The sequence below is a fragment of the Neopelma chrysocephalum genome, unplaced genomic scaffold (genome assembly GCF_003984885.1).
Source record: "Neopelma chrysocephalum unplaced genomic scaffold, ASM398488v2 Primary Assembly neopelma1_26, whole genome shotgun sequence".
NCBI lineage: Eukaryota > Metazoa > Chordata > Aves > Passeriformes > Pipridae > Neopelma > Neopelma chrysocephalum.
The window spans coordinates 13,437,827-13,453,955 of NW_020897695.1; the positions used below are offsets into that span (position 1 = coordinate 13,437,827).

General features: G+C 46.6%; 1 protein-coding gene across 1 annotated transcript; it reads left to right on the forward strand.

The window, feature by feature from the left end:
- On the forward strand, window positions 1–7,896 carry TMEM42 (transmembrane protein 42; the record flags this gene model as incomplete). Its single annotated transcript, XM_027676111.1, has 3 exons — window positions 1–84; window positions 4,452–4,598; window positions 5,431–7,896. Coding segments are annotated over 3 exons (372 nt in total), but the record flags the coding sequence as incomplete, so codon positions are not given.
- Between the last annotated feature and the right edge of the window lie 8,233 nt (window positions 7,897–16,129).

A 16,129-nucleotide genomic window follows, 5' to 3' on the forward strand; every position in this document is an offset into this window, starting at 1 on the left:
GCGGCCGCTGGGTTGCTCGGGGCGGCGGCCGCGGCCGCGGCGAAGCTGGCGCTGGGGCCGGGCGGGGAGGCGGCCGGCGGCCCGGTAAGGAAGGAGGGAGGCGGTGCGGGTGCCCCGCAGGCGGCTCTGGGCGTCACGGCTGCGCTGGCGGGAGCGCGGCGGTTCTTCCTCCTGCGCTCCCAGGGGCTACCCTGGATTTGTAGGGAAAGCGGGGCGGTCTCGGAGAGCGGAGCGCTGAGTCACCTCCTGGGGGAGCCCAGCCTTGGAGGGCTGACTAATACGCGGTGTCGACGTAAACGAGGAGCAGGGAAAGGGAAACGAAGCCGCTGAGATGTAAAGACAATAAGCGTGGTACGGGAATGCCCCAGACCAAACCCAACCCTACGTCAGTGTTACTTTAGAAGCAGGATGTCAGTGCTCTTTAGTATTAAATGCTTGTTCTTAGTGCACTGTTTTTCTAATAACATTACTTTTCTCGGTCTTATTCTCTCTCAGCTCAGTCCTTACCAGAGCAGACAGGCGGAGCCCTTGATTTCTACTGTGCTGCTCAGCTGATCCTTGTGTGTTCGTTGGTGGGGATCTTTATCGCGGTTGCGTTTTTCAAACCTCCTTGAGCTTGAGGTTACGTGGGACTGCTGTCCTTTCACCCCAGTAGCAGTGTCCTTACCTACAGGAGTGAACTCTGGCACAGGCACAGCAGAGATGAGGAGGTACACGAGGTCGCGTGTGAGTGGGGAGATGCTGAGGTAGGCAGCGTACACGTCTCCTGAAAACGCATTGGGGAGATTAATTTCGGTATAGGTTGTTACTCATATGGCAAATGTACATTTGGATTTGAAACTAGAGCTGAAAAAATCCAGCTTTGCACCAGGAAAAAAATAAAATCTACCTGTGTGATTATTAGAGAGGGTTAAAAAGGCAAAACCTCAGTACCTGCCAATCCTTTTGATCTTTTCTGATAGATCAGAAGGGGTGGCAGAAAGGAAAATAAAAAAATTTAAATCTTTATACTCTTTCCAACCCCTCCACCCCCCCAAAAAAAAATCCCCAAATTGTGCTCTGCACTGACAGAATACCAGAGCATGGAATTACTGCAAATGTTGACAGCATCTTTTCAGAGTATTTTTCTGTGATGAATTTCTAAAAAATATTGTGTATTTGTTTGGGGTGGGAGGTTGGTGCCTTTTTTTTTTTTAAGTGTTATGACAAAGTGTCATGTCATTGACGTGGAGTGTTGCCAGCAGATCAAGGGGGATGATCCTTTGCCTCTACTCAGCCCTAATGATGCCACACCTGGAGTTTTGGGTCCAGTTCTGAGCTCTCCAGTGCAAAAAAGTAGATGGAGCTACTGGAAAGGGTCCAGCAAAGTGCCATAAAGATGATGGAGAGGCTGAGAGAGCTGGGACTGTTCATCCTGGAGAAGAGGAGGCTCACGGGGGATCTCATCAATGTGTATAAATACCTGCAGGGAGGGTGCACAGAGGATGGAGCCAGGCTCTTTCTAGTGGTGCTCAGTGACAGGACTAAAGGTGATGGGCACACCCTGAAACACAGGCAGTTTGCTTTGAACATCTAGAAACACTTTTTCACTGTTAGGGTGACCAGGCACTAGCACAGGTTGCCCAGGGATGTGATGGAGTCTCCATCCTTGGAGATATTCAGACACTATCTGAACATGGACAGGGATAGCCTGCTCTAAGAATGATGGGGTTGGACCAGATAAACTCCAGAGGTCCCTTTAAACCTCAACTATGCTGTGATTCTGTGACTGTGTTTCTTTTTTCTGGGTAAATTGGTTCCTTCAGTTTTCAGGTCCATTCTAGGTGACAATTAAATTAATCAGTTTAGCTATAAAACTAGCCAGGTTTTATGTAGATGCCATAATGTTCCTTGTGGCTTAAATTGTGGAGGACTATAGACACTTAAGAGTTTCACAGGCTCCCTTTGAATCCTACATGCTTGCTGCAAAGGCATTTCTGCGGAGCAGCCACAAGACAAAAGAGATTGGAGGAGTTTTGTGTTTAAGGAAGAGCTACAGAAGTCTCAAAGTATAATAGCAGCCATCAGTTGTGCAGCATGGAACATGCCAGCAAATGTTAAAAGTGTATTGATGCTTTCAAGAGTGTATGATGTAGGGTAGCAGGATACTCAACAGCAGCACAAAGAGGGATTTCCTGGCCAAAAGGATGTGTTGGGATGGCCAAGCATGAGAGTGACCTGACCAGGAGGGGTCATTTCACTTGAACAAAAGTTTTACTTTGCTTTCTCCGCTCCCCTGTCAGTCTTCATCTAAAATTACTTCTGCCACTTCAGGAGTGATTCTGGATTATCTGAAATGTACACTGAAATTAATCTATGCTTAGAAAAGCAATCAGAACAGTAATCCTTGACTCACTGGGGTGGCTCAGCTGAGTCTTTAGCTGGGGAGGAATTTATATCTCCCTCCTTCCTTGTGCGGAAGGAAACACGTGGGGATGTTCCTGTCTCTCCGTCTGCATGCCATTGGGATGACCACTCCACTGCCCGAGGTGCAAAGGGACTTGACCTTTCTCTGATAAACCTTCCTTCTGGGCATGCACCACCTGCAGAGCATACTGCAGCTGATTTCCCTGGCTCTGCAATAGAAGAAGATCAGAATAAAAACCTTTGGGTTCAAGGTCACTTTTGAACATAGCATAGTTGCTGTGATGGTGGGAGCCAGCTTTGTTTCACCACTGATAGTCTCACAGACTAATTCCAGTCAGGCAAGACCTGTGGAGGTCTCTAGTCCAACCCCTGGACTATGGAAATATACTGAATTTAGGTGAAACACGGAGAATTGTTTTGCCCTCTCATCTCTTTACTCCCAGATCTGCCTACCCCCTAGAGGTATGTGGATGTACATAACTGCCCCTAGGAAGGTAAAACTGTCTGGTAATAGAGGCAGAGGATGAAATTGGGAGGCAAACCCCATTCCGTGGACAGCCATAACATGGCAGAAGTTTTCATCCTCAGAGGAGTGGTAGTGTCGGGGAATGGTTGTCTCTCTTATCTCTCCCTACAGGGTTGGCCAGGGTGGATAGGAAAGCAAGGGCTTCACTGGTGGGAGTGATATTGGATTTCAACTGTTGCCCTTATCAAGTTGGAGACCTTTGCCACAGGTGGGGCAAAATGAGACCACACACCTGCACTGTCGCTCACTGGAATGGGGTTTTAGCCTCGGAGAGCTTGCGCCAGCCATCGAGCAGGGATTTTCTTTGCAGTCTTTTCCTTTTAACTTTGTACTTGCAACATCGCTTGCTTCGGAAATCCCTGTCTGCTTGCAGTATATAATTTTTTTCTTCTGAGTGGGAGCAGAGCACAGTTGGTGGCCCCCATTGATTTGAGCAGCTGGTAGGGGGCTGCAGTGCAGCCATTCCCATGGGGCAGGTACCACCTCTTAGCTGTGTTTTTTGGTGACTTCACACCTACATTTCTGTCTTCTTCAAGACAAATCCCACCATGGACTGAAAGGTGATAGGCTGTGAAGCCATGATTGCTACGGGCTTAGACAAAGATTTGCTTTCCTTTGTCCTTGTGTGTTCCCTGAGCGTTTGTGAGAGTCGTGTTCTGCCTGTGATCTCCCTTGGTGTCTTCACGTCAACTACATGGTATCCAGGGGCTGGGAGATGGCCTCAGTAGCTTAAACTAGGAGGGGGCAAGGGAGACTGTGAATGGTGAGGACTTTTTAGGCACAACTGTGCCCTTTTTTCAGACTGAGGCTGTTACGTGTCTGGTTAGATTGTCTAAGGAGGGAGGTCTTTCTTGAGGACCTAATTGGCCTTGACAACCTTTGAATTCAGAGGTGGTTTTGTTGCTGCTAAATGGTGGAGTAGAGACCTCTCAGTAAATCTGCTCTCCAGTGAGTGTGCAAGATAAGGCATGAAGCCCCTTTCATCACAGAGATCTCTGCTCTGCCCTCACTGCAGCAGTAATGCAGACCAGGGAGCTGGTGAGGACCAGTGCTTTGGGACCACTGGGGTCTCAGTCCAAATTCACAACAGTTAGGTCCTGGACCCCACACAGCGCTGGCATTTACATCTTTGGTATTTGTCCCTGTCAGTTCTGAATTTCACCATTTTCTATACATCTGTATATGTACAGTGATGAGGGCATATCCCTGCATTTTGTGTCCACCACATCATGAGCTGAAGAGTGTTCTGAAATTTGGCTTCTGGCGTAGCAGCTGCTGCACGTTGTCCTAGCGCTTCCTAGCCTGTAGTCTGAGGCTGAACTCACAGCAGGACACACCGGGCTCACGCTCTGTCCAGGGCTGTTTCCTCATTTCCATTTCCTTCTGTGAGTTATATATTCACCTTCATTTAATAGCAGCTGTAATTCAGCTTCAAAAGCCCATGCCGTTGGGTTTGGCTCCAAAGTGCCCATGAATTAGTGAGGTGAAAATACACAGGCTTTTCCTTTTTGTCCTGCAGCTGCCAGTTCTGCTTCGTGTCAGCTGTGTTGGCTTGGTGTTTGCGTGCAATGCAGTGATGTGGACAGTCTTTGCAAAAGCCTTGCGACTCTCTTCCTCCTCGGCTGCTGCTTCTGTGACAACAACAGCCTCCAACTTCATCTCTTCGGTGAGTAGATCTCTTCCCCAGGCGCTGAAGCCTGAGGAGCACAGCGATGTGAGAATGCTCGCACTGGCTGCCACTGGTCTTAGCTTATCTCCTAGCAGAACCACCACCAGTGGCCACAAAGGAAGGGTTACAGGCAGACATGAAATGATTGCATCAGACCCCAGCTGCTTTGATAGTTGTTCATGGCAGAAGCAGTGGAACTTTTCTGGATGGTGCAGGAGGAGGAGCACTGCTGCCCAGCATGGTGCCTTGCAGCAGCTGTACAGCTGAACTTTGATAACTGCCAGTGAGAGCCAGAGCCAGAAGCTTTGCTTTGCTTTGTTTTGCTTTTCCTTTGCAACACCTCACCTGTGACAAGCCAGAGTCACCCTAGCTGGGTGTGAAGATGCACTGCCACTAGTGACAGCAAGAGGATCTTTGACCTGCAGGTTTTTTCTGCTTGCTTTTCACTCTTGGCAGCAGTCCACCTTGTTTCTGTGCTCCAACTGGCAGACAGCTTATGGTGGTGTCCAATAATCGACTGGAGTTGCCCAGTCAATGGGAGATTTGGCTCCTGAGAAGTGATGGGAAGGCAGCAAAGCACACATGCATCTGCCAAGGTCCTGCTTTGGGACCACAGTATAGCTGTGCTTCCAGGCTGGATGGTAGAGTCAGTCATTTCCAGCATCACCCGCAGCAGCCGTTTCTGTTGGTCGCCCCAGCATGAGTTTCCTCAAGCACGTTTTTTTTCCCAGGACCGTCTCTTGCAGTAGAAATCCTCACAGCTCTGGCAGTGCAGGAGGCTTTGGAGCAGCTCAGCCCAGCAAAGCTTTTTGTCTCTCTTTTCCTTCAGGCAGTCCTGGGCAAACTGCTCTTCGGGGAGACATGGTCGCCTCTGTGGTGGGTCGGCCTCTCCACTACACTCTGCGGGCTCATGCTGCTGCACACAGCTGCGCCCCAGCTGGTGCAGGTCCCAGCGGAGAAGAAGGAGTGAGAGCTGCTGGAGGGGGCATGGTGCTGTGCTGCCCCTCTTCAGCCTGTCTCATGATGGCGTCCCCAGTCCCCACCGACCTTTGAACACGTCGACCTGCTAACCCCTGCTCACTTGCTGACCTGCTGACTTGCAAAGTCACCTTGATTGCATCTTTACTGGCAGGTTGGCAGTGTTGTGGTGGCAGTGACAGCCTCGGAGGGAGCCGATCCACTCTGAGTCAGTATTGTGAAAATCAGGGCCGGAGGCTTATCAGCTGCTCCTCCTCTTCACACCCTGCGGCTGTGGAGCTTTCCCAGTTCAGGGAAGGCTGAAAGTAAACATGGTGGCTGTGGAAGGTGCCTGTGCATTAGTTATTTTCCATGAAAGGATCTATCCCAAAATAGAATCACAATCAGAAGTAGATGCTGAAGGCAGCTGATATTTCTGTTCTGCTGTTCCTGACTTTCCTGTCTGTTGAAATGGCTCCATGCCTGCTGCTGCCTATAATGCTGTGGAGCCTTTCAGTAATTCCTTCAGCTTCCTCTATCATTCACATACACCTTTTAACTTGCAATTTGTATCTGACACCTTTAATATTCACTTACCCATTCCTGACATCTTACTCATTGTAAGGTTGCTGCTCTTTCCTTTAAACCCTTAACCAGGATGGGGTTTTGCTCACCATTCCTACTGTGTGTAGGTCAAACAGTAATTTTGGTACAATACAACAGGCAGCATGTGAAGAATCAACTGCTTTCACTGGGACTGTCCATGTTCAACACATCCCCCATCCCACTGAAGTTGACAATTCTTTAATGTTTGGTAAAATTAATTTTCTCAAGCAGTGGTTTTTTTACACCTCTGGATGATGCTGATTCCCATTCATGCAGTGTGATCAACTACATGACTGGTATCCAGATATCTGCTAGATTTTGCATCAGTGATTACTCCATATTCAGGTGTCAAAATGGTGAATGTGTCATGAATCATCATTTGTAAGATATCGGCCCACATTTTTTTTTTCTTGGAAATTTTCTGTAGTTGGAATCCTAATTGAGAAATATAATGATGCCTGTAAATGTATGCATCATTCATACATTTCAGGCATATCACTTGTTTCCTCTGAGCTTGCTAGGTTGTCTCTGTCTTCTTGTAACCACAGAAAGTGAGTCATAGTTGTGGCATGTGCAGAAAACCTAAGGACACATTTCTGTGAGCCTCCATATCAGAACCTGTCAGGTCTATCATGACTGGCAGATATGCCGTGTCAAGCAGGAGCATAAAATAGACTTGTGGATGGAAATGCCATTGGAGTTGGGTTCATGCCTTTTTCATCTTTGTATCAGAAAGAAGGAAAGTCCCCAGAAGAGGTCAAGAGCTGTTTGCTCCAAGCCCCCTGCTTCAGGAGACCATCCTAGCTCACCACATGTGGCAGCCATGTCCCAGGAGGGGCAATGCCTTTGCCTTTTACACTTGTGTGCTCCTAAGTCTTGTCCTCAAAGAGGAGAGAGGCATATGTGGTGGGGGAGAGGGCAAAGTGCTCTGAGTACCTTTCCTTCTTACCAACATGGGTCTTCACCCTTGAGAAGCACAGCTCTTTGGGTAGCAGCTGTGATAGAGTGGGACACATCCAGCCACCTGGGAAACCGTGACTTGACACAGTCCCTCATAGGTCTACAGACATGACAGCCAGGAACTCTGCATTTCTAAGTACATCAGGTCTCCTTAGATCTTCATACACGATGGAAAATTATTGAAGTCTGATAATAACCCTTGTTATTAACTCTCAGCCAGCTGTAAGCCATGGCTGCCTTCATGCAAATGGCAGTAGAAGGACTAGACTCTCTGGTTAATTTGGCTGGAGCCCCATTTCGTAACAAACCATTTGGAAAGTTTTTTAACATGGAATATCTGAAAACTGACATTTCTTTATTACCATCATTGTTGGAGATTAAGGTTTAGGAGATGTTTGCTCATGTGCAGAAGGTGTGGGCAGCACTTTACTTGGTGATCCTCACTTTTAGGACAGATAAACAAACTAGGGCTGTTAATTCTGTCATAAATATTTGAAGGCAGGAACAGAAGTGAGTTTTCCTCCAGTTCCCATGGGAAGAAAAGATTGCCAAACAAGGTGCGTTTTATGGCAGAATCTCCGTCCTCTGTGTACACAGGGTTTGTCCAACGTCTGCCAGTGGGACCAGGGCTGCAAGGAAGGCTGCAATCACTGCAGTGTCAAAGCGGTGTGCTTTTGGGAAACACTTTGAGTGTGATCATCCAAAATGCGTCTGGAAGTCACCTCAAAAAGGAGCACCGACATTTTCAAAATAAAACAGTGTCCAAAGCTCAGTGGCTGAAATTTATTGTTTACTGATATTTTAAACCACACACATGAAAAAAGGTGATATGAGACTAGTGAGTGAGCTAGGTTTGACAAGTCAGTGGTTCAGATGTGGTGGACTTTTTAAGGTGGCTGAAGATCATGGGCAACTCTAAGACTTTGGTTTGCCAGGGCAGAAGGTGGGTTACCCTTATGTGAGAACTGCAGTAGTGTGCTTGCATGGAGTTTTTGCACACTTTGTGTTTTTAGAGGAGAATCTTGGGCACACATTTCCACTCAAATTCCAGCAAAATACACTTCTGTTTGCACATCTCACAAAAATACATTTTTGTTTGCAATGCTGTATACACAGCATTGGTGGATAGGGGAAAAGCAACTAACATTGTTTACCTAGGCATGTACAAAACGTTACACACTGTTCTGTATGAATTGGGGAGACGTATTTGATCCCAGGCACACCTGCAAGTTTGGCAGAGAAGTGATTAAGACCAGCCTGGTGGAAAAGGACTTGAGTTGATGAAAAACTCAACGTGAGCTGGCAGTGTACACTTACAGCCCAAATCCTAGGCTGCTTCAAAAGCAGCATGGCCAACAGGGTGAGGGAGGTGACTTGCCCCCTCTACTCCGCTCTTGTGAGACCCCACCTGGAATACTGCATCCAGCTCTGAGAACTCCACCAAAGGACATGGAACTGTTGGAGCAAGTCCAGGGGAGGGCCACAAAGTTGATATGAGGGCTGGAGCACGTCCCCTATGAAGACAGGCTGAGAGAGTTGGGGCTGTTCAGCCTGGAGGAGAGAAGGTTGTGTGGAGACCTCATAGCAATCTTCCAGTATCTGAAGGGGGCCTACAGGGAAGCTGGAGAGGGACTCATTGTCAGGAACTGTAGTGATAGGACAAGGAGTAATGAGTACAAATTGAAAGAGTGGAAATTTAGGTTAGATATACAGAAAAAAATATTTTCTGTGAGCATGGTGAGGCACTGGAACAGGTTGCCCAGAGAAGTTGTGGATGCCCCATCCCTCACAGTGTTCAAGGCCAGGTTGGATGGAGCTCTCAGCAACCTGGTCTAGTGGGAGATGTCTCTGCCCATGGCAGTGGGGGTTGGAACTAGATGATCTTTAAGGTCCCTTCCAACCCAAACTGTTCCATGATTCTCTGATCTCACAAGTGCTGGCTGTAATGAGTCTTTTTGCACCTTCCCCACATTCTTGAACACAATCCTAATTTTTCAGCATCTTGTTCGTCATATTTTCCTCAAACAGGGCTATTATACCATGTCATTCTTTAAACAGTAGAAGAAGCAGGTGCATGGTTAACAGGAAGGCTCACAATGACACTCATGAAGATTGAAGTAAGTGTTCTTGAATTAACAGTGTGTTTTAAAAATTTATTGTATAAACAAAGTCCAAGAGTATTGTATTCTAAGGTAAATAATACTTTGTATACCTTTACAAGGAACAAAGCCCAATGAAATTAGCATTTCAGTTGAACCTTAAAGCATAATTTGACTGATTAGATAAGGAAATATACATAAAAACTTTAAAATGTCCCTGATGTCATTGACAAGAATTCACTGAAACTTGGAAAGTTTGTACAGCATCTCAGTCACAGCATATACTGAAATAACTTGAAGGATAGTATGTTTGCCTGGGTGATAAGTAGTAGAAGTAGATGCAATATATAAGATATATTGTTCTGCTGAGTGTGGTATAGTTAAAATTTCCAAGGAATTTGGTTCAGTGCCCTCTGTTGACCCTTCAGAAACCTCAGATCACATTGCAAGAGTGTCTCACACACACACACATAATTCCACAATCTTGCAACCAGTGGGGTGTTTTCGAAGAAGGAAGTCCTGGTGATGCAACACACTGGAAGAGTGGTGCTGTGGCTCCAACCGTGTCTGGCACAAAAAAACCATGAAGTTAGGAGTAAATGGGTACTAATTCTGACGTGTTTCAGGTATCAGATGCTCTGCTTGCCGTCCACAGAAGAGCAGTAGCAAACCTTCGTTTTGGGGATCTGGGAGTTGCAGAGAGAAGTCGCACAGGGTGGGCACTCATTTACAGCAAGTGTTGTGGTGCTTGCAGCTCGCTTGGTCTCAGAGAAAAGTCTGGGGTGAGCTCAGGTCAGTGGTAAAAGCTTTCCCGGGAGAACCAGAACTTTGCCCTTAAAAATTGAGTGTGTGGGGCATTGTACCACGTAACTTTTTAATGAAAAGGATTGAAGAAGATAACATTCCTGAAAATGCATTACTGAGGAAGGAAAAAGTATTTTAGACTGTAAAACAAAACCTTCTAGATTCAGACAGTAGGTGGTTGTTAGGCTGGGTGTTTCAGTGCCCTTTCTAAGGCTCTAGATACTTTTAACACCAAAAAACAAAGGTCAGTGACCTGCTTGTGAAATCTGAAATGGGGTCCTGGGCCATGGGCAGGGTGGAGAGGGAAGCTGTGGGGTTGGGCAGGGGAAGCCAGTCTCAGTGGTGCCCTCAGGGCCCTGACATAGTCAATGGCTGTTTTTTCCAACGCTGGACCCCCAAGTTTAAGAGGGGTATAGGAAACTGGTCTGGCTCAAGGATACCAAGATGGCAGGAGACTGTGAGGAGAGGCTGAGGGATGTGGGCAGGTTGGAGACAGGGAGGCTCAGGCTGATCCTATTAACAGCTGACATGAGCTTGGAAAGGAGTTACAGGGGCAACATAGAAGTGGCCAGTACAAAAAGAGGCAGCAGGCACAGGTTCTGTCTTGGGACTTTTAAGATGGCCGTCAGAGGAAAAAATGTCACTAGGATGTTACTTGCCCACAGAGGCAGTATGAAAACCCATGGAGGTTTTCAAGGCTCAGCTAGAGAAAGACCTCAAGTGACCCAATCTAGTGTTGGTGACCATCGCATTTGGGCAGATGGCTGGATCCTCTGTGACCTAGGGACTGAGTTCATGGTCAACACCATCTATAATGGAAACTGGTTTGCCCTTCTGCCTCCATGTTTATCAGTTCCCATTAAATCCTGCTGTGCCTCCTTGAGGCATCATACAGACCTAGGTCACTAGAGGCTTGTTGTCTAACCACAGAAACCATAATGGACACTTGCATATACATTCATAGCCTGAAAACAAATTTATCAAAGGAGAAGGACCCCACCGTACTCAGCTCTGATAGTGAAGGGCTTTGGGAATTTGAACCTTTGCCTGGCAAGGGGACATCCAGGTGGGTGCAATGCAAGCAATGGCTTCCAGGACGGGGCAATGCTGACCAGTGCAGCACCCCAGCATGGGCTGGCTGAGGGGGGTGACAGGGAAACCTGGACCTTGTGGTACTCCATCCCACAGTCACCCATGTCCAGTAGCAGCACTTGGCATACACAGGACGGTGTTTGCCCCGTGGATCAGCGAACCAGACATGCAGTTCACTTTCCCAGAAAATTTTTTGGTTCCTGACTGTTTAATAACCCTTTTAGATGTTTCAGTTTTTCCTTGACGTTTAAGGAAAGGTGTCTGTGAGTGGCTGTACTAATTGCCAAAACTTCCTAAGTAGTTCCCTTCACGCCCTTGAAGTCCTGAGGGATTGCTGGTTCTGGGTTAAACCCTGGGGAGCTCCTGGGTGGGGCCTCTCACTCCCATTTTGCTTCGGGGAGATGATGCACACCCTGCTCAGCCCTGCTCGGGTCCTGCACGACACAGAGGCTCCACTGCACCCTGTGGGGATAAATCCATGACAATGAAAATAAGTGAGAGGGAAGGGCTGGAAAGAGTGGTAGTAAGTTTTTGGAAGAGACAAATACATTTTGAACCTGTTGCTCAGTCTCACTTGGCACAAAGGTCACTATACTACAAGCTGTGGTTTCATCCTGCCAGTGGGAGTCAAGGCTGGGGCTTGGCCGTGTGAGCAGCTTGGGTCCACCCCTGGCATGAGCAGAGCATCTCCGGTTTTGCAGGGAGAGGTAAGGGTCGGACAGCTCCGCTTAGCACTGTGACCCGCAGTGTGCAATGTCTGAACACCAGGTAGGGCTTCAATTGAAATTGCTTTCAGTAAGTCAAGGCAACACTTAGGGAGAAATGAGCAGTGCCCCAGGGAAGGATGAGGCATTACAAATGCCACATTTTCCACTGCCAGTCGACTGTTTCCTTATCCAGAGAGGAGCTACTTTGGATGACTCGTTCCCTTCAAGACACTCTAGAGTTAGGCAACTCACAAGCATGATTCTGCCAGGAACCAGTGCTGCATGAAAGTGCTTCCTAGAAAACCCTGGTGGGCGTGGAGCTACTCCAACTGTCCACCAAGGTGAGAGCACTGTGACCTGCTGTGAAGGACAACAACCCACATGCTGTGACAAGGAATGGGTGGGAGTATGCCAGTTTGGTTGCTTTTCAGGAAAAATAGCCACAGATTCTTGCCCTCAGTCAGTCCCACCATACCAAGGAGACACACGACAGCCTCGTGTGCAAGGGTGGGCCTAAACCTTTGCACCTGCTATGCTTTGGATCTGCTCCAGTACAGTGCATGAGCCAGATCTCCAGCACTGCATAGGATCAGCTCCTTCCTGCAGATCTTGGTCTATGAAGGTTCTCCCTTCCCACCACATGACAATTTCAGTCACAGTGCTGTCTGGTGGGAATGTGGCATGACATAATGTGATCTGTAGTCTGTAGACTATGTACATCTAGGTGTATATAGACATACACACCCACACAGACAGGTGGGAGAAGCTGTTACACCACCCCTGCAGAAAGAAATGTTACTCGAAGACACTGGCATGCAAGTTTCTGTTTTCTCACTTAGACATTTGCAACCAAACACATATCCTGTGGGTGGGAAGGTATTCTGTCAGTATTTTCCTTGTTCGCTGGAGCTGTTTTTAATACATGGATAAACTAATTTATCCCTGGTTCAATATTTGTGCTGTTGATTTCCTTGCCCTTACCATTTATTTTTTGCAGCCCTCTTTTGCTTTATTTTTCCTCGTGCCTTTTCATATTGTTTGCTTTAGGTGTAGGCTGTGGCTATGTTCACACTGCAATCACTCAGTGTGGTCATACATGCAAGCACGTCCATGGGTCAGTGGCAGTAGGGTGGATACAGCCCTGGAGTAACTGCACCCACCCCGTTGGGCCCTTTCCAAACACACACTGTGGTTTACAGGATGGCACGGTGAGGGAGGTCCTTCTCCCTATCTCAGGTCTTTCGATGGAGTGGGACAAAGGTGTGAGTAGCGAGTTAGCAGGCTAGGGCTGTTCAGCGTGAAAAAGAGGTGGTGGTGGTTTATAACAGGGGCTGAGAAGACCATGAGTTGTGTGGAAAAAGTAAGCTGGGATAGCTGTCAATTGTCTCCTCTGACACAAGGATGGGGGCCACAAGAGAAGCCAGCAAGCAGCAGCTTCAAAGTCAGAGGAGCTTCTTCTTCCTGCAGTGTGTCATTCAGCCGAGGAACTTCTGCCCGCAGGAAACACCAGAGGCTGACCGGGTCCTCAGGTTCAAAAAGGGAGCAATTCTATTCTTAAAAAAGCTGTTCTCTGGAAAAAGTGACATGATGGAGATATTTTTTTGTAATTTCTTGCAAAATTCTGAAGGTTTTTCTGAGAAGCAGAAGTACTTTATCCTGAGTCATTTTTGATTAATACAGAACGTCTCAGCACTGGAGCATACATGTATCAGTGGGAGGGAAGGGCTGGAAGAGTGGTAGTAAGTACGGCGCAGTAGATGGTACTACCACTTTTTGAAAGAGACAAGTACATTTCACTGTATTTCAGATATTTCAGTGTTTCCAGTGCAACAGCTGAACCAGAGTTGAGGGTCAAGCAGCCATAGTACTGTAATTCCAAGTTCAACATCATTGCTCCATATATCTGGACTGATATTGCAGTTTTTCGTCTTGCATCTCAGCCAGGGAAGGGATCTTGAAAAATAACCATTAAAAAAACATTTTAACATCACAGCATGTTGGCTTGCTCTTAAGGCAGCTCTGTATTTTTTCAATGGCCTAAAACCTCACTTATCTGTCATGCCCCCAGGACTTCTCTTTCAGGGCACAGAAGGCACTACACAAGAGCATTTTGCCTGAGAAACCCTAAGCCTACATTTGATATATGTGTAGTTATGGTCTATGTTTGATCTCTGTCTTTACCTTCTTCAGGAGCAGAGTCCTTGGGTGGTGGTGGGTTGGGCACAGAGTGATATGGTTTTCATTCCTTCTGTAGGTAGCTGCCCAAAGCCAGTCACCTATACCCTTAACTTTAGGTCCAGAAACCCTCTTTCAATGTTCAGTGAGAAGGAAGGAGTTGGACTTCGATGGCCCTTGTGGGGCCCTTCCAACTCAGGATATTCTATGATTTTATGATTCTATGGAACAGTGGAATTTCTGTAATAATTTTATTGGCATCAATCACTTCTCTGGTATTTGCCTGTGAGAAACTCATTACCAGGTAGCTGGGGCCAGATGACTTGGAATCAGTAAAGACCTGGGCTTGGCCATCTTACATCAACCCCTGACGTCCGAACGCCTGCCACAAGTTGGCTCATGTTAGATTAGAAGAGAATCTGCCTGCTGGGTACATGGAATGCCTTGGAGGCACAGGCCACCGTCATGGCCCATGATTGGTGTACATGAGTGAGAAGCGATCAAATCAATGCTCCTTTCAGAGTAACAGCAGCACTGGCATGTCAGGATCATTAGGTAGATGTGATGTGTCCCGATACTAGGACATTCCTAAAGACTGAGATACAAGCTTAATGAAATTATGAGAGAAGGACCAATGTAGCACTTCAATCAGTTCCAGCTCAAAAGAGATGGACCAGATGATCCTCAGCTGTTCTCCATCTGTGCTTTTTTTTTCTTTTTATTCCCTCAAGACTTCTTATTACTTATCATTCCCTAGGCTGTGATTCAGGGAGGACTCAACACATACTAGATGATACATGTGGGAGCAGTCCTGTTGTGTTCAGTGGGAGACATCTTCTCACCATGGTGCCCCTCAGGACCCAGACAGGAGCTGTATCTGTGTGTACCTTGCCAGATGCACTGCTCACTCTCTGACCCCTCAGAGCAATTCCATGGAGAGGTTGGGAGGATGAGTTCACCTTTCCAGAGTGCCAAAAAGAAAAACTGTGGTGCTTTTGATCTGTGTTTTATTTTGAGTGCTACTTTGACTGGCCATTGAAAAAAAAAACCAAACTACAAAACAGAAGCAACTTGATGTTTATAAAAAATGTAGGTCTGTACATTATTAAAATGTTGCCTATTATAAAAGGCAACTTCTCCAATAGCTGGACATGGGGTTGCAAATGCATAAAAATATAAAGCTAAGTATTGGGCTGCACTTATGTCTTTCCTACTTGGCATCAATGCCTGTGGTTGTGCTCTGGAAGTTTGACTTGTTTTGTCATTTTTGATACACAAAATAAACAAAACCTGAGACAAAGGGCAAGCTTGTAAATAGGGGAGCAGCCACTTGGGAATTCTATTTTATTTGTTTTCCTTTTATTACCTTCTTATTCCAGCTAATAAGGTGACCTTGCAACAGATAGAAGCAGATAAGGCTGATCGCCTCTGTTTGATTTTGCAAGCTGGGAAGTGAGTTGCTGAAGTTACTGGTAATAGGAAGACTGCCTGCAAAAAAAAAAATCTCCTACTTCTGGTAATTAAGCATGTACTTTTATGAGACGGATTGAAGTGATTAACTTACAACTTTGGGGGGGGATTTTTTTAAAAAAGAAATTAATAAGGGATGGTATTTTTCATTGCCTCACTAAGGAGGAAGAAAAACTGCTGAACCACAGCCAGCCCTCTGACCAGCAAAGATAAAAGGATATTTGCCTGTAAGAAGACAGAGAGCACCCTCTGACAACATTAAAGAAGTTGAAACCATGTCTTTTAAAAACATTCCTGTAGTTTAAGTTGAAATTCCTTTTCTTGGACCTTGCCAACAACTGTCTTGGAGAGTATTAGGGTTCAATGGCTTTTCCTGGCAGGGCAAACTTGTACGAGCCAGGGGCAGAACCATATGCCAAGTTTAGTTTTGTTGAATTGAGATACTACTAGTGCATAGAAAAACATAAAGAGATAAAGGCAAGGCCAGCAGCTGCACAAAGCGAAAGGAGAACTGAAAGGTAGGTGTTAGTCTGCTGATAAAAACAAAAAAATGTCAGCCACCTTCCAAGATGGAGTAGGTTCATGGCAGGGCAGAATCCACACCCACATAACTTCTACAATCTTTCCTTGAACTCTGAGGTTCAAAGTGAGGGTCAGA